Genomic DNA, 23,284 nt, shown 5'->3' with positions numbered 1-23,284 from the left:
CCACCCACCACCACCACTCTCAGATTGGTCTGTACCCTGACAATCTCTTTCACTGATTTCTTACCAGCAAACTCTTAGTCGTCCAGTGCCAACAAACATTGGAATGGTAGTGAGAGCCTGTGAATTTTCCTCAGGGTCTGGGGTGCATTTCATCCGAACCCACTTTCAGAAGTATCAGACCCTGCAAGTATACACACAGTGGCCACTATATTAGGCACAGGAGCAGGAGTGGTCTCATAAAGTGGCCTTCTGCTTTATGTGGTCTTCTGCTGCTGTAGCCCATCTCCTTCAAAGTTCAACGTGTTCTGCATTCACCAAAGCTCTTCTAGACACCACGGTTGTAATGCACAGTTATTTGAGTTACTGTTGTTTTCCTGTCAGCTTGAACCAGTCATGCCATTCTCTTCTGGCCTTTCTCGTTAACAAAGCATTTTCACCCACAGAAAGCCGCTCACTGGATTTTTTTTTGTTTCTCACACCATTCTCTGTAAACTCCAGATACTGTTGTGTGTGAAAATCCCAGGAGATCAGCAGTTTCTGAGATACTCAATCCACCCCATCTGGCACCAGCAATCATTCCCCTGTCAAAGTAACTTGGATCACATTTCTTCCCAATTCTGATGTTTGATCTGGACAATACTTAACTAAATCTACAATAACAAAACCTCTTGCTTTTATGCTTTGAGTTGCTGCCACATGATTGGCTGATTAGATATTTGTATTAACAGGCAGGTGTACAGGTGTTTCTACTAAAATGGCCACTGAGTGTTGTTGGAGAATTAAGGGCCAGTGAAATTATAGAACAAGTTACAGATAAAAAGGAAGAAAGATTAGTGGGCTTAAAGATGGATAAACCCTGAAGGTCTGATGTGATGTATAGTACAGTGCAAAAGTCCTGGGCACATTTATATAGCTATGGTGCCAAAGGTTTTTGCACAGTACTGTAGTAGTTTCATGTATTGCACTGCACTGCTGCAAAAAAAAACAAATTACATGACATGTGAGTGATGATGAACCTGATTCTGATACGGGTCTCTGTTGTGGACTGAGAGTGGGAAGGGGGCAGGGAGAGGGGAATCATGGTTGGGAAAAAGGGGAAGGGAGACAGGAAGGAGTGGGAAGCACCAGAGAGGCATTCTGTAATGTGCAGGAAACCAATTGTTTGGAATCAAATGACCTTTCCTTGGTGTCTCAGGACTGGGCGTGTCTGCACCAGCACTGTCCCCACCCCCGACATTCCTTCTCTGCCACCTAGTCCGCACCCCTCCCACAGCGCTCCACCCTCACCATTCCTAATGTCCTTTGCTCCTGCCAGATTTACAAAGGTCAGTGCTGGGGTAGTTTTTTTTTTAGGAAATTTCTGATAGACAGGACTAGTTTACATTCAGAAAAGAAGGATTAATCACAGATAGGCCATCACTCTCCTCCAAAAGGACCACAAACTTGTCATTTAGTTTGGAGGCTTGCGTGCCTCAATGACCCAGAGAGCTGTGTTGGCTGGAGTCAGGACCTTGTGCTTTGGCTCTTAGTAAGGTCACCTGTGCCAAACAGGTCAAAGGACAGAGGCCAGACTAAGAGTGGTCCACCAGTCCTCCAGGTTTCGGGGTTCAGCTCAGGTAAAACAAAATTGTTACGAAAACAACAGTGAAGAATCCTTCTACATCTGAGTGCGACGGTATTCCTGAGATTCCTCCTGGGGCTTGCATGACTGACAGGAGTGAAAACCGAGAGGAGGCTACTGACACGACGAAGGAAGCCCTGAACATCACCAGAGATGGAGGACCTCCATTGCTGCCGTAAACGCCAGCGGCGTAGTGGGCAGTAGGTAGTAAGTAAGGCCATCGCTCTCTGAGAGTGAAGTATATGAGTGGGGTCTGTCACACAGCATGAACAATGAAAACCACCATCCATTTGCCATGAAATGCAACCCCATGGAAGTCCATGAAGTTGTATTTCAGATTACAGACAAGAAATATCGTCTAATCCGCCAATATCCACCTTACTGTTGCTTAAAGCCTTGCATCTTGATTCTGATTAGTAAACTGGCTCTGAATTCAAGATTATTTCTGATCAAACATCACAGGATACTATGAAACCAGGAGGCAATTGATCTTCTTCAGTGCTTAAAGGCATTTCTGCTTAACCGTGTGACCTGTGTATATTGGATACATAAGTGGAAAATGAAATCATGGTGAGTGGTCCCCCCATCCTGGGAATAGTGATTGAAAATTGAGATCTGTCACTCACTATGAGGAGTGATGGTTTGCAGGTCTTGATGAATAGTGAGCAGGAGTGATAGTGTGTCACTCGTGAGTACAAGTCATGATCTGCCAATTATTGTGAATAATGAACAGGTTTTTCCACACACGTTGAGCACAGATCATGGTCTCATTCATTGAATGGTGAGTGTAATTCAAGGGCTGCCACTCACTGAAAATTGTGACCACAAGTGATTGTGAGGTGATAACTCTCTGAGACTAGTGCGATGAGTGACGCTCTGTCACCAGTGTGTTGGATTCCTGCAACATTGGACCTCATGAATCTCATTCCCTTTCAGACGCACAGTTCTGTGCAGTGCCGACTGTTTGATCGGATATCCAAGAATTACGTGCAGCTGATCATGGAAGGCTGGAGCTGGTCCTTCGGTGACCGTTTCCTTCAGGTTAGTTCGGACAGCCCTCCGCCATGAGCTGTGTCCATTATCAGTTTCCTGTTCATACACTAACCTATCTGCCGCTCTCCACAATTTCCACTAGTGTGTGGTGGATGGGATAGAGTTAGAATCACCCTTCACTGCCGAAGAGGCTGCAGACTGTGTGCCCCACACCCGCATGCCCTCCACAAACCCTTTCTTTCACTTTTCCACAGTTCCACACCTGATTCCATGTGCCTCCCTAACTCCTCTCTAATCTGCATTGAGTCCTGGGGTCATAGAACATAAAACATAGAAATCTACAGCACATTACCGGCCCTTCGGCCCACAATGTTGTCCAGACGACGTAACCTACTCTACAGTCTGCCTAGAATTTCCCGACTGCATAGCCCTCTATTTTTTTAAGCTCCATGTACCTATCTAAGGGTCTCATAAAAGATCCTATTGTATCTGCTTCCACTACCGCCACCGGCAGTGCATTCCACACACCCACCAGTCTCTGTGTGAAAAGCTTACCTCTGTCATCCCCATTGTACCTACTTCCAAGCACCTTAAATCTATGCCCCCTCATGTTAGCCATTTCAGCCCTGGGAAAAAGCCTCTGGCTATCCACAGGATCAATGACCCTCATCATCTTATACACCTCTATCAGGTCACCTCTCATCCTCCGTCGCTCCAAAGAGAAAAGGCCAAGTTCACGCAACCTATTTTCATAAGGCATGCTCCCCAATCCAGGCAACATCCTTGTAAATCTCCTCTGCACTCTCTATATAGTATCCACATCCTTCCTGTAGTGAGGTGACCAGATCTGAACACAGTTCTCCAAGTAGGGTCTAACTAAGGTCTTAGATAGCTGTAACAGGCAATAATTCCCACAGAGTTTAGCTGTGAGACTGGCACTTGTAGTGACTAGACTAGATAATGTTGACTTCTTCCACTGTCAGTCTAGTCTGTGTGCACCATATGCTTCAACCATCACTCTGCCCGTTCACCCCAAAGCACCAACTGCTCTGTCCCACCTTCATCGTCCATCCCACAGTCTGCCACCATCCATCCTGCTCTCTGAAACCCACTATCCCAACCCAGAGAGCACAGTCTGCCACCATCTATCTGCTCCCTGGTGCTGTCCTTCCAGACCTGGAGAATCATCAATTCTGTTGCAGGCACAGTTGCCAACGGTGATGTTGTCATTTGGAGAGTCTGAAGTAGATTGATCTGAGGCTCTAAACAGCCTCCCTTGAGGATGCTCAAAGGAACAATGGTGAGGCTCAACTAATTGATTTTATAACTGACAGGTTGCTGGAATCTGGATTTGACCCTTCGGATGGAGGGGAGCTTAAGCAAGCTAACATAAAAACAGAACCAGAATATTACAGGCCCACAATCATAACCAATTCTAGTGAAGTTGCTAAAAGGAGCCATTGGATGCACTCTGTGTGTTACTAAAAATACTCAGATGGTCTAGCGGTCAGAGGCAGTTCATCAGTTACTTATCCGGGAACTTCCATTGAGTCATAGAATCATAAGGTTATCGATCATGGGAAAAGGCCTTTTGGCCCAACTCATTCATGGCACCTACCTGAGCTAATGCCATCGTCTCACTACCGCACTATTTTTTATTGCTCCCTTTTTTGCTCTAATTATTTAATTTTACTCTCCTCCCATCCGATAGGCGCTACAGGAGCCTCCGGTCCCGCACCAGCAGGCTCGAGAAGAGCTTCTTCCCTGAGGCTGTGACCCTCACATCACAGTGCTAAGCAGTATTGCACCCATATTGGACTGTCTCAGTACTTTTATATTTGTATGCTATAGCACTTACTTTTTATTCGCAGTTATTTTGTAAATAATACTATTCTTTTGCACTTCTGGTCAGATGCTAACTGCATTTCTTTGGCTTTGTATCTGTACTCGGCACAATGACAATAAAGTTGAATCTAATCTATATTTTATATGTGTGTGTGTATATACCCGTACTATTGTAATTTATAGTTTTCTTTATTCTGTACAGCACTGTACTGCTGCTGCAAATTAACAATTTTCACAACATATGCCTGTCATATTGAACCTGGCTTGCTTGTACAAGGCCTATATCCCTCTAAATCTTCCTATCCAAGAACATGTCCAAATGTCTTGTATGCATTGTAATTGTACCTGCCTTTACCACTTCTTCTGGCAACTCATTCCACATACCTGTCACCATCTGTGTGAAAAACTTGACCCTCAGGTTGTCTTTGATGCCCTGTAATTTTAGATTTCCCTGCCTTGGGAAAAAAAGACTGTATCCTGGTTCTGGTGATTTTATAAACCTCTTCAACATTACCTGTCAGCCTCCTTCGCTCCAAGGAAAGCAGTCACAGACTTATCCGCCTGAGTCTGGGATAGTCAGCATGCCTTTGTGCTTGTCTCACCGATGTCCTAGAGCTCTCCTGAGATCAAAATGAAGGCTGGTGAGGGAAAGGTAGTGGATGTTGTTTACATGGACTTTAGCAAGGCCTTTGACAAAGTTGTGCAAGGGGGGCAGGGTCCAGAAGGTTCAGTCACTTGGCGTTCGGGATAAAGTAGGAAACTGGCTTCGGCATTGGCCGAGTGGGAGAAGACAGAGCAGTTGATCTTGTCTCTGATTGGAGGTCTGTGACGAGTGGTGTGTCGCAGGGATCGGTGCTGGCTCCATTGTTGATCATCTAAGTTAATGATTTAAATAAGGACGTGGTAAACTGGATCAGAAAATTTACGGATGACACCCGGGAGGGGGGAGAAGATGGTGGCGCGACGGCAGCGTGCGTGGCCACTTCAGTGATGATATCTGTAATCTGTCAAGTAGGGGACCATGCACAATTCTGATTTGATGGAGATAGACGCGAGGGCACGAAGGAACATCTGGAAAATTTCTGAAATGCCCACTTCGCTGCAGCTGCTACTGTGTGGTAACTGGAATCTCCGGAGCAGAAGGCCCCGAATCCTCGGCTTTGCTTGTTTCAGCGGCCGGGGCTAGGTCGAAGGCGCTCGGCAGAGGATGGCGCTCGGGAGGCTGTATTGGAGGGGCTGGTCGGAAGATCGAAGTTTTCGGACGGATGGATTCAGTCTCGGCTGTGGTCGGCTGCTTCCAAGGCATCGGCAAGTTGACGGTGCCTGGAGGTTTATGGCAGGGAGTTTCTCCCTTTTGCCGCCTGCTATCGGGGACTCGGGAGTCGATCGACTCGGGACTTCTGAGACTTTATCTACCATGCCCATGGTTTGTTCTTCATCAAATTATGGTATTGTTTTGCACTGCTGTAACTATATGTTATAATTATGTGGTTCTATCAGTGTTAGTCTTTGGTCTGACCTGTTTTCTGTGATATCACTCTGGAGAAACATTGTATCATTTCTTAATGCATGTATGCATTTCTAAATGACAATAAAAGAGGACTGAGTGTTCTCATAACCTAATCTAATCTAAGATTGGAGTGTAGTGGACAATGAGGAAGGCTATGAAAGCCTGTAGCAATATCTGGCCCATTTGAAAAAAAAATGGCTAAAAAATGGCAGATGGAATTTAATGCAGACAAATGTAAGGTGCTGCATTTTGGAAGGACAAACCAGGGTAGGACTTACACAGTGAATGGTAGGGCATTGAAGTGTCTGTTAGAACAAAGGGATTTTGGAATTAATTCATTCATTGCGTGCCATGTGATATGACGTGGGCAGTCATGGTCTCGACCATGACTGTTCTTGGCAAATTTTCCCGCAGAAGTGGTTTGCATTGTCTTCTTCCGGACAGTGTCTTTACACGATGAGTGACCCCAGTCATTATCAATACTCTTCAGAGATTGTCCGCCTGGCGTCAGTGGTCGCATAACCAGGACTTGTGATATGCACCAGCTGCTCGTACGACCATCCACCACCTGTTCCGATGGCTTCACATGACCCCGATCGGGGGCTAAGCAAGTGCTACACCTTGCCCAAGGGTGACCTGCAGGCTAGCGGAGGGAAGGAGCACTTTACACTTCCTTTGGTAGAGACATATCTCCACCCTGCCACCCAGATTTGGAAATACAGATCCATAATTTCTTCAAAGTACCAGCTCTCATAAAGAGAGTTTTTGGCACATAGGCCTTCATAAATCAGAGCACTGACTACAAGGGCTAGCATGTTATGTGGAAGATGTCAGTGAGGCCAAATTTGGAGTATTTGCTACAGTTTTAGTCACCTACCTACAGGAAAGATATCAATAAGATTGAAAGAGTACAACAGGACATTGCCAGGACTTGAGGATCTGAATTATAGAGAAAGGTTGAATGGTTTAGGAATTTATTCCCTAGAGAAAAAGGCTGAATGGCAGGGGTATGGTCCAGGTGTGGATAGATGGGGTGAGGCAGGAAAACAGGTTGGCACAAACTAGATGGGCAGAAGGGCCTGTTCCTGTGCTACAGTACCCTATGACTACCTAGTCTCTCTTTATAATTCAAGCCCTCCAATCCCATCAATATTCATGTGAAACATTTCCACACCCTCTCCAGCTTAATCATATCTTCCCTATGGTAGGATAGCAATCACTCAAGTCATGTATGATGTTCTCCAAAAGGATTGTCTATTGATGGGTCCTCCGGTGGCTGCAGGGGCCGAGCTGGGATCTGCGTAACTGGGTGCTAGGGTGCATTCCCTTAATGCCTGAACGTGACTTTGTTTAACATTGGGAGGCTGATGCGCGGTCAGCCACCACACCGTCCTTGACAAGTCGAGGTCAGAGTCCAAGACGTGGAGACCCTTCACTGCTGCAGCCGCCTCCTGCTTTTATTTCCGAAGTGATGTGGCATCACCTTTTGCCAGCTCTACCATTGATGATGAAGAAGAAGATGAAGAAGAAAGCCCTTAACTCCAAGTGGAGTCATCGGGACGTCATCATGACGGCGTTTTTTAAGCAGGCTTTCTTATTTTTATGAGGCCGAGTTGCTAGCTCAACGCTCAACCCAGCACGGATGGAAAGCGTGCAAGGGAGCCGGCTGGATTCGAACTTGGGAGCCTTCGCTCCGAAGTCGGGTGCTGATGCCACTACGCCACCAGCCGGCAAGCTCTACCATTGATGTCTTGGTTAAATCACTCTCAGTCTCGAGCCTCCCCTTGAATTTACAGGATCTCAGGAACTCAAAACCCTCTCTACCATGATTAGGTGAAGATCCTCGGAGAAGAACAAGGATCGATCTACAGTATGACAACCAGAATTGAGTACAATGTTCTAGTATGATTTCACCAACTTTTTGTAAAGTTGTAACATGAAGCCTCAATTTTTATACTCAGTGTTCATCACAACAAAGACAAGTCTGTCATCTACCTTCACCATCTAGTCTACTTTTGCCACCACTTTCAGGAACTATGTACTTGCACATCAAGGTATCTGCGTTCTATAACATTCCCCAGGGGCACAGTGTACATCCTGCCCTGGTTTAACATCCCAAAATACATCACTTTGCACATGTCTGAGTTAAATTCCACCTGTCATTTGTTTGCCCAGATTCCCAGTTGATCCAGATCCTGTTATAACTTGAGACACTGTTCTTCACTGTTCGCACACGAACAATGTTGGTGTCATCTGCAAACCTGTTAACCATGCCTTGTACATTCTCATCAAAGTTGTTGATATGGATGACAAGCAACAATGGGCCCGGCACCAACCCCTGAGGCACACCACTAGTCATGCCATCTGTGTTCTCAATCAAATCCATAATATACATGACAAACAACAGTGGACCAGCCTCAATCCCTGCGGCACACCTCTGGCTGTGGATCACCAATCTGGAAAAACAACTTCTTGTTACCACCTCTGACTCCTTCCACCAAGCTAATTTTTTACTCAATTGGCTAGCTCACCCTGAGTTCCATGTGATCTTGCCTTCCGGACCAGCCTACTATATTTCATCTTGTCAAAAGCTTTGCTAAAGTCAATGGAGACAATGCTTTTCATCCTGCCTTCATCAATCTTCTTGATCACCTCTTCAAAGTTCTCAATGAGGTTCATGAGACACAACTTCCCTCACAGAATATCATTTTGACTATGCTTAATCTAGCTGTCTTGATTAATTAATTAATCTGTCTCTCAGTACCCTCTTCAGTGACTTTCCCACCACTAATGTTAGGCTCATTGGTCTGGGGTTCCCTGGCTTGTTCTTGCTCCTTCTTAAATAAAGGCACATGAACCACCTTACAATATTCCAGTACCTCACCCTTGGCCAATAATGATGTAAGTACTTCTGCCAAGGCCCCAGCAATTTCTTCTCTTAGTTCCCACAATGTAGTGGAATACACTTGGTCAGGCCCAGGGGATTTATCCACCTTTTTGCATCTCAAGACCATCTACACTTCCTCTTTCATAATATCGATTCCAGTAGCCCTAGCTGACATATACTGTCTCCATTTTCCCAATTAGGGCTTCAGTATCCCTCATCAACCAGGGTTCCTTAAGCCTCAACCTTGCCCTTCACTTTAAAAGGAACATGAGATGATTTCACTGTTGTCTGAGCCTTCTGCTCCAAGGGTATAGTTGCTCACCTTTGTGAGGATTTACATCCATTGCATATCTGCTTTCCCTGCAGCCACTTCTATATTTAATCTGAAAGCACAGGCATCATTTATCATACATACACAGGCAACTCGCATCTCTACATCCCCACTAACCAGTCACCCCCTTCATGGTCTCTAAATTGATGGTATTGGATGAACAGAGTTTTTCTCTAAGCATCAGGAAGACACAAAGCCATTGTCTCTGTCCTCAGTTACTGAATCCATCCTGCTTCAGACGCCCATCCAAAATGGAACGAGACTGATTACAGCCTCCATGTCATTATTTTGCCTGAGGTCATCACATCTGTACCACCTCCAAGACTCCCAAATGTGTAACGTTGTCCAGCTCCACCAGCTCTTCTCCCCTGACACTGAAGCCCTTGCCCTTATTCTGTCTGGTTTAATTATGTCTTTGCACCTTTGACCAAACAGCTTTATTTGCCCTCCATAAATATGCAGTCAAAGTCCTATTCATAAATTGTTTGCCAGTCTACATCTGCCTGCCAGTTAATCATGCCTCCATTTTAAGATGTGCAGGCTTGTTTTCATTTCCCCTCCTATCCCTGCTAATTCCAGTAGCCTGTCTGCCCATCTCCAAATTTCATTCCTCTACCATTGGCAGCTGCGCCAACAACCTCCACAGCCCTAAGCTTTAGCATTTATTTTCTTAAGCATCACATCCTTCTTCAAATTGCTCATGAGAAACTACATCTTTGACCAAGCTTTTGGTCATCTGCCATGATACAACTGCATGTCTAAATTTGTTTGATAGCAGTTCTGTGAAATGCTTTAGGGTGTTTTAGCACACAAAAGCCATTGAATGCTTAAATAATTGATGTCCTGTCATCAGCCATTCCTGCACATAAATGCTTTCAGGGTATATTTTTCTCCTAAGCCTGTCTGTAGAACGCCCAAGCCTGCCACAAGTATGGCATCTGATAATGCGTTAGGTATGTAATTCTGAAAGTACTTGAAGCATTTAGCAGATTGGAGACACGAAACTTTAACTGTTTCCTTTTCTCAGATGCTGCCTGACCTGCTGAGTGTTCCTAGCATTTTGTTTTTATTTCCGGTTTTCGGCATCTGCATTTTTTCCCACAGGTGTACAGTATATCAACCTGCCCCACAATCCCTTCAGGCTGGTGGAGATAGGATAGGAAAGTGGTGACGTGCTGCATCAGAAAGGATAAATAATAGCTGGATGATCCACCCCCTTGCTTGTGGCTGATGGATTCAAAAGAACCTTTTGCTGATTCTAAACACAAGGGATTCTGCAGATTTTGAGCAACACACACGAAATGCTGGAGGAACTCAGCAAGTCGGGCAGCATCTATGGAGGGGAGTAAACAGTCGATGTTTTGAGCTGGGACCCTTCATTGGGACTGCTTGTGCTGGTTCGTTGCTTGTGGGAGGAATGTGCTGCCAGACCTCAGTATTACTGTTGTGCTTCTCACTGTTGCCCTCATTTCCCCCAGGAGTTTTCCAGCACTCTCAGTCAAGCTGTGTACACCAGTTTCTGCTGCAGTTTCCCCCAGTCCTGGATTCAGTTCCACAACAATGATTTCAAAGCTAAAGTGTGCGACATTGTCTACCGTTGGTTTGGAGGTAAAGGACTCTGAGTAATACAATGCAAATGGATCTGCACAAGGTTTGATACAGACAGAGAGTAAGATGGGGTCCAGGATGGGTGGGGAGGAGAGTTGGATTTGGTGCTGATGGTATGGACTTGTGGGGAGGTGGGATTGTGGTAAACAGGGGGTTCCGGCTGTGTAAGAACAGCACAGTGTAGAGAGAAAGGTGGTAGAAATCTTCAGGTAGTTGGTGGAGTATGGATTTCAGTCAAGAGTAGACAAGAGATTGTAGCACTGTGAACCATTAGCCATTATATGATAGCTGGAGTGACTGTTTTATGATACAGTACGTGTACACAGATAATAGTCAACGGGGTAGTTCACTGATTTGCAGAAGAATAGGTGGCCTGTGTACAGTCGAACTACTGATGAACTGGAAGTGGAGAAGAGCGAAAGATCAGTGATAGATGGTCGCAAGAAGGAGGTGTGACCATTATAATTTTGTAAATAAAGTTTTGTAACTAAAATTTTGTAAATAACTGACCCCAGTCAGTTTGGATTGGCAACAACATCTCCTCCACAATCTCCATCAACACAGGTACACCACAAGGTTGCGTGCGTAGTCTCCCTGCTCTGCTTGCCTTACATTTATGATTGTGTGGCTAAACACCGTTCCAATGCCATATTTAAGTTTGCTGACAACACCTCTATCGTTGGCCAAATCAAAGGTGGTCACAGATCAGCATATAGGAGGGAGACTGAAAATCTAGTTGAGTGGTGCCACAACAACAACCTGTCCCTCAATGTCAGTGAGATGAAGGAGCTGATTATTGACTTCAGGAGGAGAAAACTGGGGGTCCGTGAGTCAGTCCTCATCGGGGGATCAGAGGTGGAGAGGGTCAGCAATGTTAAATTTCTCAGTGTTATCACCTCAGAGGACCTGTCCTGGCACATAAATGCAAATACAAAGAAAGCACGGCAGCACCTCTACTTCCATAGAAGTTTGCGAAGATTTAGCATGATATCTAATACTTTAACAAACTTCTATAGATGTGTGGTGAAAAGTGTATTGACTGTTTGATTCACAGCCTGATATGGAAACGAGATATTAAAAACAGGAGTGAATACAGCCCAGTCCATCACGGGTATAACACTCCCCCACCATTGAGCACATCTACATGAAACGCTGTCACAGGAAAGTAGCATCCATCACTAGGACCTCCCACCACCCAGGACATGCTGTCTCTTCACTGCTGCCGGCAGGAACAAAGTACCGGGGGCAGGGGGAGGGCTCAGGACACATACTACCAGGCTCAGGAACAATTATCACCCCACAACCATCAGGCTGTTGAACCAGTGGGGCTAACTTCACTTGCCCTATCACTGAACTGTTCCCACATCCTATGGACTCACTTTCATCTCGTGCTGAATATTTATTGCTTTTTTTCCCTCTTTTGTATATGCAGTTTGTTGTCTTTCCTTGATTCTGTTATGGTTCTTAGATTTACTGAGTATGCCCACAAGAAATTGAATATCAAGATTGTACGTGGTGACATATATGTACCTCAGTAATCAATTCATTTTGAACTTTAAAACAAGTGTATGAGACTTGAGCTTACAGGAATGTTGTTCCTGTAGTGTGTAATATCTTTCATACTGTGATAGACAAGCCAGCAACAGAGAATTCTTTTTTCAAACTGCACTTTTTGTTCTCAGTTCATTTCTCTCTAAGCACTCCTTCCCAACTCAGATATCTCCCTCCTCATCTAAGAGAGTGAGGCAAAAAGCAATAGAAGCAAGAGCAGAACATTTAAGCTTTTAAGCCAGCTCTGCCATTTATTGAAACCACAGCAAAACTTATATCTCAGTGTCACCTTCCTGCACAATCACTATACAGCATTCCTTAATATCTAGAAATCTACTAATCCCTGTTCTGGATGAACTCCATGAATGAGCGTCCAGAGCCTTTGGGTTAGAGAATGCTAAAGATTCGCCAGTGAAGACATTTCTCCACATCTCAGACTTACTAAACTTGCTCCCTTACTCAGAGACTGTGTCCCCTGGTCCAAGATTCCTAAACCAGTAGAAATCTCCTCCTGAACCTAGCCTTTCAAGACCTGTAAAAGAATTTGTGGGTTTCAATGAGATCACTTCTCAGTTTTTCTAAACTTTAAAAAGTTAAGGATAAGTCAGTCTCATCTCTCTTCCTGTCGTAATAGGAACCTGTGTTGTGCGTTCTCTGGTCAGTAGGTTCATTTTGCTTAAATAAATGAAAATTGCGCAAGATGCCAATACCCCACATATTTACACTAAGATATCTTTGCTCCTGTCTTTAAGTCCTAGACTAACAAAGACCAATGTATGATTTACTGCATTAATTGCTTGCTGTGTTGGTAGAGTAGAGTTTATAAGGACACCTAACACTCTTTAACATCAATACTCCCTAATCTCTCACACTTTAACACAAACGCTGCTTTTCTGTGTTTTTTTCCACATTATATTCCATTTGCCATGAATTCATTCACTCAGCCTCTCTGTATTTCAGTGAAGGCTCTTTATATCTGTCTTCTTCCTCACAACATCACCAGCAAACTCAGAAAAGTAGAATCTTGTCCTCTTGGCAAAAAGGTTCGGTTGCAAATACCAAATACCAATTCCTATGGTACCCCGCAGGTCACAGTTCATCTCCTGACTCCTCTTTCTGTCAGATAACCAATCCTCAGTCCAGTATATTACCTCCTAATGCACTCTGATGTGCTCTAATCTTGCCAACTAACCTCCTGCGTAGGAAATCATCAAAAGGCTTCAGGGATAAGATGGATAGACATGGTCACTTTCCCAGGATAGCAGAATCTAAAACTAGAGAGTGCAAGGTTAAGTTGATTGAGGAAAGGTTTAAAGGGAAAAGTTTTCATACAGTGAGTGGTGATTACATGGAAGGAGCTGTCAAGGGAACTGGTAGAGGTGGGTACAATTACAATATTTAAAAGACGTTTTAACAAATTCATGGATTGGAAAGTTTTCGAGGTCTACAGGCCAAATGCAGGCAAATGGAACCAGCTCAGGAAGGCACGTTGGTCATCATGGACAAGGTGAGCTGAAGATCCTTTTTTACATGATGAATAACCCTTTGATAGCTCCAGTACAGACCTAACGGGCTGAATGGCCTCCTTCAATTCTATGAATTTCACAGATAGCATCAGAATGACTGACAATGCTGCTTCAACACTAACTCCTGGGCCTGGGTTTCCCATCCTCAACTGCACTCCTCCAATCCGTTAGAGGCTCGTGAACCCCTTACCAGAAAACTAAATAATTCTTTGTTTTGATGCTATACCCTATGCCCAATGTCCAGGATTGGGGATGACACAAAATTAGGAGGTGTCGTTGATAGTGAAACTGATTATTGTAGATTACAAGGAGATCTTGATCAAATAGGGAAGTGGGCTGAGGAATGGCAAATCAATTTCAAAACAGATAAGTATGAAGTGATGCATTTTGGAAAGTCAAACCAGCATAAGACTTACTATGAATGGCAGGACACTACGAAGTGTAATGGAACTGAGGGACCTCAGAGCAGAAGGGCTCCCACCCCTGCATGCAGACTATCAACACACAAACGTATATATCTGACCCGGTGTGGGGATTAGAATTACAGTAAAATGATTGGCCACCTGGAAATCTTGCTTGTTGTAGATGGAGCGAAGATACTTGACAAAGTTGTCCCTAATTTATGTTGTCTGTCACCAGTGTAGAGGAGACTGCATCAGGAGTACCCCCAAAACACTCGCAGGTAAAGTGTTATCTCACCTGGAAGGACTGTTTGAGTCCCTGGATGGAGGTGAGGGAGGAGGTGAATGGCAGGTGTTGCACTTCTTCCACTTACAGGGGTAAGTGCCAGGAGGGAGATTAGTGGGGGACGACAGATGGACAAAGGAATCACAGAGAGTGCAGTCCCTGTGGAAAGCAGAGGGTGGGAGTGGAGGTAAAGATGTGTTTGGTGGTAGGAGTCCCATTGAAGTTTGTATGTGTTACACTGGATTTCCAGCGTCTGCATACTCTCTTGTGTTCGTGCCATGCTAGATCTCGTTCCTTCCTTCCAGGCATTCGTCCAGCTCCAAAAATATTTAAGAACTGGAACTGTGATGCTTTACTGTCGCAGAAAGTTAAAGATGCAATGTCACGCACAGCGCACGATGGAGAGCAAAATAAGAAAGGTAATTGGCAGGGGAAGAGACCTTACTGGGGGGAGAGAGAGAGGGTTCTGGTTGGGAGGGGGAGAGGATGTTGGGAAGACAGTGGGGTGGAGTTAAAAGGGGAGGTGGAAAGAAATGTAGGGCTGTTGAGAAAAGTTGGTGCAGGGGTTGGGTGGGATTAATACAGGGGAGAGAATTAATGGAAGAGGGTTGGAGATTGATGGGGTGAAGGAAAGAGGATTGATAGGAGAAGGAACAAGAGGGAGGGGGTCCATAGTGAATGGAATAGTGACATGGTGCATAGTAGGTGTAAACTGGACAGGAAGGTTTGAATGATTGAAAGGAGGAAGGAAAGGACAGGAAGGGAAGGGTAAGAGGGGTGAGTTAGGTGGAGGGAGGGAGCGTGTTAAGGAAAGGGAAGAAGTTGAAGAGGGAGTGAATGACGGGGAGGGAAATTGGCAGAGGGACGTTGGGGAGTAGGTAATGGTGATGGGTGGAGAGGGGGTAAATGGAAGAGGAGGGGTGGAGAAATGGGAAAGGTTAGCAGCAATCGGAGGGATGAATGGGAGGAGAAAATATGGGATATGTAAATTACATTGTCTTCATCAATATATGTAAAGCGCCTTAAATAAGGCCGGCGAGGTTATTCAGAGGATCTCTCACCAACAGATTCCTTGTTGATATCCCTGATGAATCCCCACCTTTCCAAATGCAGACTAATCCTACCCTTCACAACTTTATCAACAAATTTCCATGCCACTAATATTCTACTGTATCTTAATATTACTCAGCTTATCACTTTTGTCCTTGAATAAAGGTAGCACATTTGTTGTCTTCCAGTCATCTAGCACCTCATCTGTGACCAACAAAGATTTAATTATCTCTGTCAAGGCCCCAGTAACCTCCTCTCTTCCTGCTTTTGCAGTTGGGGATGCATCTTTTCAGACCCCAAGGATTCAGCTACCTTGATGCCTATAAAGACATTAAATGCCTCCTTTTTAATTTCAACATGATTAATTGCATGCTTAATGTATTGCACAGAAGGAATAGGGAATTACCTCCACTGTTAAATAAAACTTGCAATACTTGAAAACTGGAAATACTCAGCAGGTTTGGCTGCATAGAAAGAGAACCAGACTCATGCAGATCATAAGGTGCGAGCAGAATTTGAGCATATAGGTCTGGCATGGCTAACACGAGCAGCATAGTTTTAAAATACTTGGAAGTAGGTACAGGGGGATGTCAGAGGTACGTTTTTCACACAGAGTGGTGGGTGCATGGAATGCACTGTCAGTGATAGTGGTAGAGGGTCTTTTATGAGACTCTTAGGTAGGTACATAAAGGCATCCGTTAGACTTGCGAGACCATCGATCTGCGCCTGGAAAGTCTTCACTCTCCAGGGCGCAGGCCTGGACAAGGTTGTATGGAAGACCGGCAGTTGCCCATGCTGCAAGTCTCCCCTCTCCACGACACCGATGTTGTCCAAGGGAAGAGCAAGGGCCGATACAGTGTCGTCGCAGAGCAATGTGTGGTTAAGTGCCTTGCTCAAGGACACAACACACTGCCTCAGCTGCGGATTGAACTCACAACCTTCAGATCACTAGTCCAATGCCTTAACCACTTGGCCACGTGCCCACACAGATAGGTACATGGAGCTTCGAAAAATAGAGGGCAATGCGGTAGGAAAATTCTAGGCAGTTTCTGGAGTAGGTTACATGGTCAGCACAGCATTGTGGGCCAAAGGGCCTGTAATATGCTGTATATTTGAATGTTGTATGCTCATACAGCACATCAAGTCAGCTCTGGTTTTTTTCAACTGGATTCTCCCTCCTTCTCTCCAGTACCCTTAACTCCCTTACCAATGAAGAATCTGCTCATCTCTGCCTTAAATACACCCAGTTGGCCTCCATAGTCCCCTTGGCAACACATTCCACAGTTTCACCACTCTCTTAGCTTTTGGAATCCCTCATTTCAGTTTTAAAGGGTCGTCCCTTTATTCTGAGACTGTGCCCTTAGATCCAAGACGCTCCTGGTAATGGAGACATCTTCTCCACATCCATTCTATCCGGGCCTTTCAGTGTCCAGCAGGTTTCAGTGAGAGTCACCCCCTCCCCCTGCCCCATCCTTCTGAACTCCATCAACTATAGGCTTGGAAGTATCAAACTCTCCTCTTACCAAGCCTTTCATTCCCGGGATCATTCCTGTGAACTTCCCCTCATTCCTCTCCAGAACCAGCATATTCTTCCTTAGTTGCTCACAATATCCCAAATGAGCTCATTCCAACGTCTTTTAAAGCCTCAGCGGTGCATCATGGTTTTTACCTTCTTATTCCTCTTGAAATGAACGCTAATGTTGCATTTGCGTTCTTTACTACCGACTTAGCATGTAAGCTAATCTTGAGGAAATCGCAGACTAGGACTCTCAAGTCCCTTTGCACCACTGAAATCTGAATTCGCTCCCCATTTAGAAAATAGTCTACTTTTGTATACTTCCTACAAAAGTGCATCACGCCATACTTCCCCGGACTGTATTCCATCTTCCACTTCATTGCCCACTCGCCTAACCTGTCCAAGTCCTTCTGCAGACGTCCTACCTCCACAACACTACCAGTATCTTGGTATGGTTTGCAGACACAGCCACATTACCATCAGTTCCATGATCCAAATCATTAATGTATAAAGTTAAATGTTGTGGTCCCAAAACTGACCCATACAGAATCCCACTAGTCACTGCACAAAATACTGTGCAGATGCTGGGGTCAAAGCAACACTCACAACACTCTGGAGGAACTCAGCAGGTTGGACAGCATCCGTGGAAACGATCAGTCAACGTTTTAGGCCAGAACCCTTCGTCAGGACTGTAGAGGGAAGGGGCAGAGGCCCTATAAAGAAGGTGGGGGAGGGTGGGAAGGAGAAGGCTGGTAGGTTCCAGGTGAAAAACCAGTAAGGGGAAAGATAAAGGGGTGGGGAGGGGAACCTTACTGGTTTTTCACCTGGAACCTACCAGCCTTCTTCCCACTCCCCTCACCTTCTTTATAGGGCCTCTGCCCCTTCCCTCTACAGTCCTGACGAAGGGTTCCGGCCCGAAACGTTGACTGATCGTTTCCACGGATGCTGCCTGACCTGCTGAGTTCCTCCAGCGTGTTGTGAGTCCCACTAGTCACTGTACTCACAAAAGGACCCCCTTATCCCCACTCTCTGCCTTCTGCTGGTCAGCTAATCTTCTGTCCATTTTCATTACTTACCTCAAACACCATGGTATCTTTCATGTTTAACATGATAAGAGGTTTGTGTAGAGGGCATGATCATTAATCTGCAATGTTAACCTGGTTCCTCTGTTATGAGGTGCTCCCAACCACGCCTGCTTCTGGGATTCAGACGGTCTAACTCTCCAGAGTATGGATATCTGGCATAGCCCCTTCAAGGGCTCAGGATGGTCCCACAAATTGGCAGTCGTGTTTTGGGCACCAGGAACTGAGTATTTAAAGAGCACCTGAACTGAGGTTTGGTGCTCAATTGTAAGCCTACTAGTGATATTGTCTAGCATTTGTTTTGTGCTCAGTTCTCGATCCAATTTGATACCGTGTCTCAATCCTTGCTTTGGATACTCCAGCATCTGGGTCCTAACCATCCTTGTCATCTGCTGAGTATATACAGCATTTTTCTATTTTTTGTTTCTGGCTTCATTGAAGACTTCTCCTTGACAAAGTTCTTATCATAACCAAGACCCTGTTTGCCAGTGAGTACTTGTACTGGAACATTTTGACCAGAGACATGGTAAGCTCTAGGGTGCAGACCTTCAGTACTGCACCTGCAGTATCACATGCAGAATTCGGTCTCAAATTCACCAACTTCAGATAACTCTTTCTTTCTGGATCAGAACTAGTCATTTCTGCATGTCATCATTTTATTTTTTATTCGTATCATCTGGTCTGCTGGGAAAATCCCACTATTTATCCTTACACAATCCATAAACAAAGGACCATAAACTGCCACATTTTGTCATTTGGACTGATCTGAGGAGTTCCCTTTGCTCTACACAACTCTCCCCCACCCACACTGTTGCAGAAATTTTATCTCTTCCGAATTCTGAAGAAGGGTGCAGGACTTGAAACGTCCACTGTCTCTTTTCGCTAGATACTGCCTGACCTGCTGAGTGATTCCAATGTTTTCTGTTTTTATTTCAGATATCCAGCATCAGCAGGTTTTTTTTTTGTTTGATTTTCGTTGTTGAGAACATGATTTGCCCCACCAGGAATGAGGATGGAGACGTTTGGAGCTTATTTGTCCCATGAGCAGTTTAATTGTCCACCACCTTTCACCTCTGGTTGAAGTAGGACTGCAGAGCTTTTGGTTGTGGAATCCTCTAGCTTGTGCTACCTCACATTGTGATCTCTGTTCAGCACTTGCATGTTACAGCATCACTGGGCTCGCAGCTCATCATTTTTAGGTATTGCTGGTGTTGTTGCCAGCGTGATCTCCGTCACCATACATTAAACCATCACCTTCTGCTTCTGACCATAAAGCCCATTTGTATCCACTTAGCCACGTAGCTCCTCCTGGATCCCGTACTGTTTCACCTTCCAGACTTGCCTTCCATCTGGGACCTTGTCAAAGACCTTGCTCAGTCCAGATAGAAACCAAGCAAGGGCTTTTCTCTTTGGAGTGAAGAAGGATGTGAGGAGACTTGATATAGATGTACAAGATCAATAGAGTGGATAGCAGACACCTTAATCCGAAGGGAGAAATGGCTAATGCAAGAGGGCATATTTTTAAGATGATATTGGAAGCCATTTTTTTTTTAGTAATCCTTTTTATAAGATTGGTACTTTTTAACAAACTCATGTGTTTTTCACTGTATGTAGTGGTTCATCCCCACTCACTGGCAGAAAATGGTATAGCAGCTAAACTAACGGTTTTTCACCTTTCTCATTTTTCATTGGCTAATTACCAGCACGTTGCCCATGTGGTGTAACTGTTTTAATTATATAGTCTGTTAACTAGTTTATTCTCTATCTAAGGAATCTCCCTTATTTTATCTATAAAAGTGAAGGATTTTTCAGAGGCACCATTTTGGCTTCGTTGTTCCTTTGTCTTCACGTCCATATACCTCTTAGCGTCGTTTCTTGGCTCTTTATTTAAGTTGCTTAGTGTTTGCATATTTGTTTGTACTCTAAACTGAAATCGTGGAATTAAGACTCATCATTCCTGACTCCGAGAACAACCCTAAGGATCAGAAAATAAATGGAGATCCAACAGTGATGAGGAGAAAGTCTAGGGGTGTATCGGAGGTAGGTTATTTTACACAGAGAGTGGTAAGTGTGTGGAATACACTGCCTGGGCTGGTGGTAGAGGCTGATACATTAGGGGGATTTAGGAGACTTTTAGATAGGCACATGGATGAAAGGAAAAATGGAGGCCCACGTGGGAGGGGAGTGTTAGATTGATCTTGGAATCGGTTAACATGTCGACACAATATTGTGGGCCAAAGGGCCTGTAGTGTGTTTGCTGTTCTGTGTTTTCAGATGCCCGTCATCCTGCCCTTGTCAATTGTGTTCAAAACAAAATATCCATATGGACCAGACTGGCTAAGGTTGGCAGACTTCCTTGCTCGATAGGCTTTTAATTAACCAGAAAGGTTTTTAAATGACTATGAGTCATAGCATGGTCATCGCTGCTGTGAGTACAGGCAGTCCTCGTCTTAACCTTGTTTATTCATTATTGTTTCACTCACCACTAATTCCTCATCGTTGCCTAAACTGAATCCATCAGCACTCACCTTGCCGAGTATTGAAGAGCAATGGTGTCATCTATTCAGTCATTGCCCTGAGTGTAGAGCAACCCCAATCCTGAGCACCACAAAGGTAAGTGCTTTATTCACCCTCTATACTTCATCCAAACCACAGCTCTCTGAGTCACTTATCTATCCCCTCCTCCCCACCCCACACCGCCACCCTTCGCTGTCACTTGCTAGCACTTGCCTGTCTCTTGGCTTGACCTTCAGCCTAGGAAAGGGATTCACTTGATGTTGTTCCAATTCACGTCACACTTTCTGAGAATGAAATTCAGTGTTAAGATTAATTCTTAGGTAATGGAGTATTAACTTGACGGGGAGAAGCAGCGGGTAATGGCAAGCGGCAGCGAGGAGATGGAGAAGGCTGTAGTAAGGAGAGAGGGTGGAGTGGAGAGGAGGGGCAGAGTGGGGAGAAAGTGATGAGAAGGAGTATGATGAGGTGGTGTGTGCAGGCAGTTTTCAGGGTGGGGGGGTTCAACAGAGCATTGGTGTGGGAACGGGACTGTGACAAGAAACTTGGGCCAGGATGGTAAGGACCTAAGTACTGGAGTACCCGAGACACAAATCCAAGACTAAGATGAGAACAAGGTACTCGACCAGATGCTAGACGAGAATCCAAATGAGACAGAAATCCTAAACGCAATCGCAGCCCGACCAACGCTGAGCTGACGATTCAGCACCAAACCTGAGTTCAGGTGCTCTTAAAATATCCAAATCTTGGCACCGAAACATGGCCGCCATTTAGCAGAGTGGGCCAGAATCTTTGAAGGGACTACGCCAGCTATCCTTACTCCAGGGGATCGGAGTGTCTGAACCCCAGAGGCTGGCGTGGTTGGGTGTGTACCATACAGTCAACAGGAAGTTATAACAGAGCGAATGGAAGACTGGGTGAAATCCCAATATGAAGTGTCTTGTACGAATTTTGGGTTGCTTTTCTACCCCCTACTTCTTTAATACCAGGTTGTATGGTTGGGCTGTTTGAACTGGTGTGGGTGTACGGTACGTGGGTCATCCGGAGAGAGACACAGTAGTTTCAGTGAATGGATTTATCTATTTCGTAGGGATAAAAAAATTCCCTTTCAACTTAAATCAATCCTCTGGACCAAGCCCACTCACAGCAACCTCAAAATCTAAGAGGGCCGCATCCATGTCAAGAAGCAACAAGGTGAGTAAAGAGCAGAGAACGACGGCTTGACATTGAAATACATTCTAAAGGGTTTCGCCGAGTTGTTAGCAATAATGTGGAAAATGCGAAGTCCTTCATTCTGGTAACAGAACTAAAAAGGCAAAGTGTTCTCTAAATAGTGAGAAGCTGAGAGACTTGGATGTTCAGAGAGACCTGGGTGACCTTGTACATTGAAAGCAAATGCAAAGCTAGAGCAAATAATTAGTAATGCAAATGGTATATTTGGTCTTTATTGCAAGAGGATTTGAGTGCTAGAGTAAAGGGGCCTTGCTGAAAGTGCACAGGTCCTTGGTGTGACTGCATCTGCAATAGTGTAGGCACCACACACAAAACACTGGAGGAACTCAGCAGGCCGGGCAGCATCAATGGAAGCGAATAAACAGTCGACATATCAGGGCAGATATTGTGTGCGGGTCTGGCCACCCTACCCCAGGGAGGATTTGTGTCTGATAACAAGACAGCAGGGGGAATTTACCATGTCAGTTCGAAAGATGGTGGGTTTGTCACACAAGGAGAAATCAGAATCAGGTTTAATATCACCGGCATATGTCGTGAAATTTGTTAACTTTGTGACATCACTGCAATGCTATGCATGATAACAGAGAAAAAGAAGACTGTGAGTTACAGTATATGTTTATATATTTCAATAATTAAATTAACTAAGTAATGCAAAAATAGGAAATAAAAAAGTAGTGAGATAGCGTTCATGGGTTCAATATCCATTCAAAAATCGGATGTCAGACGGGAAGAAGCTGTTCCTGAATCGCTGAGTGTGTGCCTTCAGGCTCCTGTACTTCCTTCCTGATGGTAGCAATGTGAAGAGAGCAGGTGCTGGGTGCACACTGAGCCTAGATGTTTCAGAATTTAGAAGAATGGCAGATGATCTCATTGAAACATACACTATAGGACATGCACTCAGTGGCCACTTTATTAGATACACCTGTACACCTCGTGAATGCAAATATCTAATCAGCCAATCATGTGGCAGCAACTCAATACATACAACCATGCAGCCATGGTCAAGAGGTTCAGTTGTTGTTCAGATCAAATATCAGAACGGGTAAAAATTGTGGGCGAAGTGACTTTGACCGTGGAATAATTGTTGGTTCCAGATCAGCAGTTTCTGAGATACATAAACCGCTATGGCTTGTGGATCTCAGAAACTGCTGATCTCCTGAGGTTTCCATGCACAACGGTCTCTAGAGTTTACAGAGACTGGTGCAGAAAACAACAAAAAAAAACACCTGTGGGTGAAAATGTCTTGTTAGTGGATCAAAGGAGAATGGCCAGCTGACAGGAAGGCGACAATAACTCAAATATCCACACGTTACAACAGTGGTGTGCAGAA

The 23,284-nt window shown here is 44.8% G+C and overlaps 1 protein-coding gene across 4 annotated transcripts in view; it reads left to right on the top strand.

The window, feature by feature from the left end:
- LOC140204898 (protein FAM227A-like) overlaps positions 1 to 23,284 on the top strand; it is an 84,167-nt gene that overhangs the window by 26,636 nt on the left and 34,247 nt on the right. For 3 of the 4 annotated variants that reach the window (XM_072271821.1, XM_072271820.1, XM_072271819.1), the window contains 4 exons: positions 2,558 to 2,662; positions 10,666 to 10,795; positions 14,865 to 14,978; positions 21,812 to 21,915. In XM_072271821.1, coding sequence (XP_072127922.1) covers positions 2,558 to 2,662; positions 10,666 to 10,795; positions 14,865 to 14,978; positions 21,812 to 21,915 — 453 coding nt within the window. The remainder of the gene's footprint in view (positions 1 to 2,557; positions 2,663 to 10,665; positions 10,796 to 14,864; positions 14,979 to 21,811; positions 21,916 to 23,284) is intronic. The other variant, XM_072271822.1, reaches the window with a different exon arrangement.

Source organism: Mobula birostris, chromosome 11, assembly GCF_030028105.1.
Source record: "Mobula birostris isolate sMobBir1 chromosome 11, sMobBir1.hap1, whole genome shotgun sequence".
In the NCBI taxonomy this organism is placed as follows: Eukaryota; Metazoa; Chordata; class Chondrichthyes; order Myliobatiformes; family Myliobatidae; genus Mobula; species Mobula birostris.
Note: the sequence above shows the minus strand (reverse complement) of the source record. Positions and strands in the feature narration are given on the sequence as shown.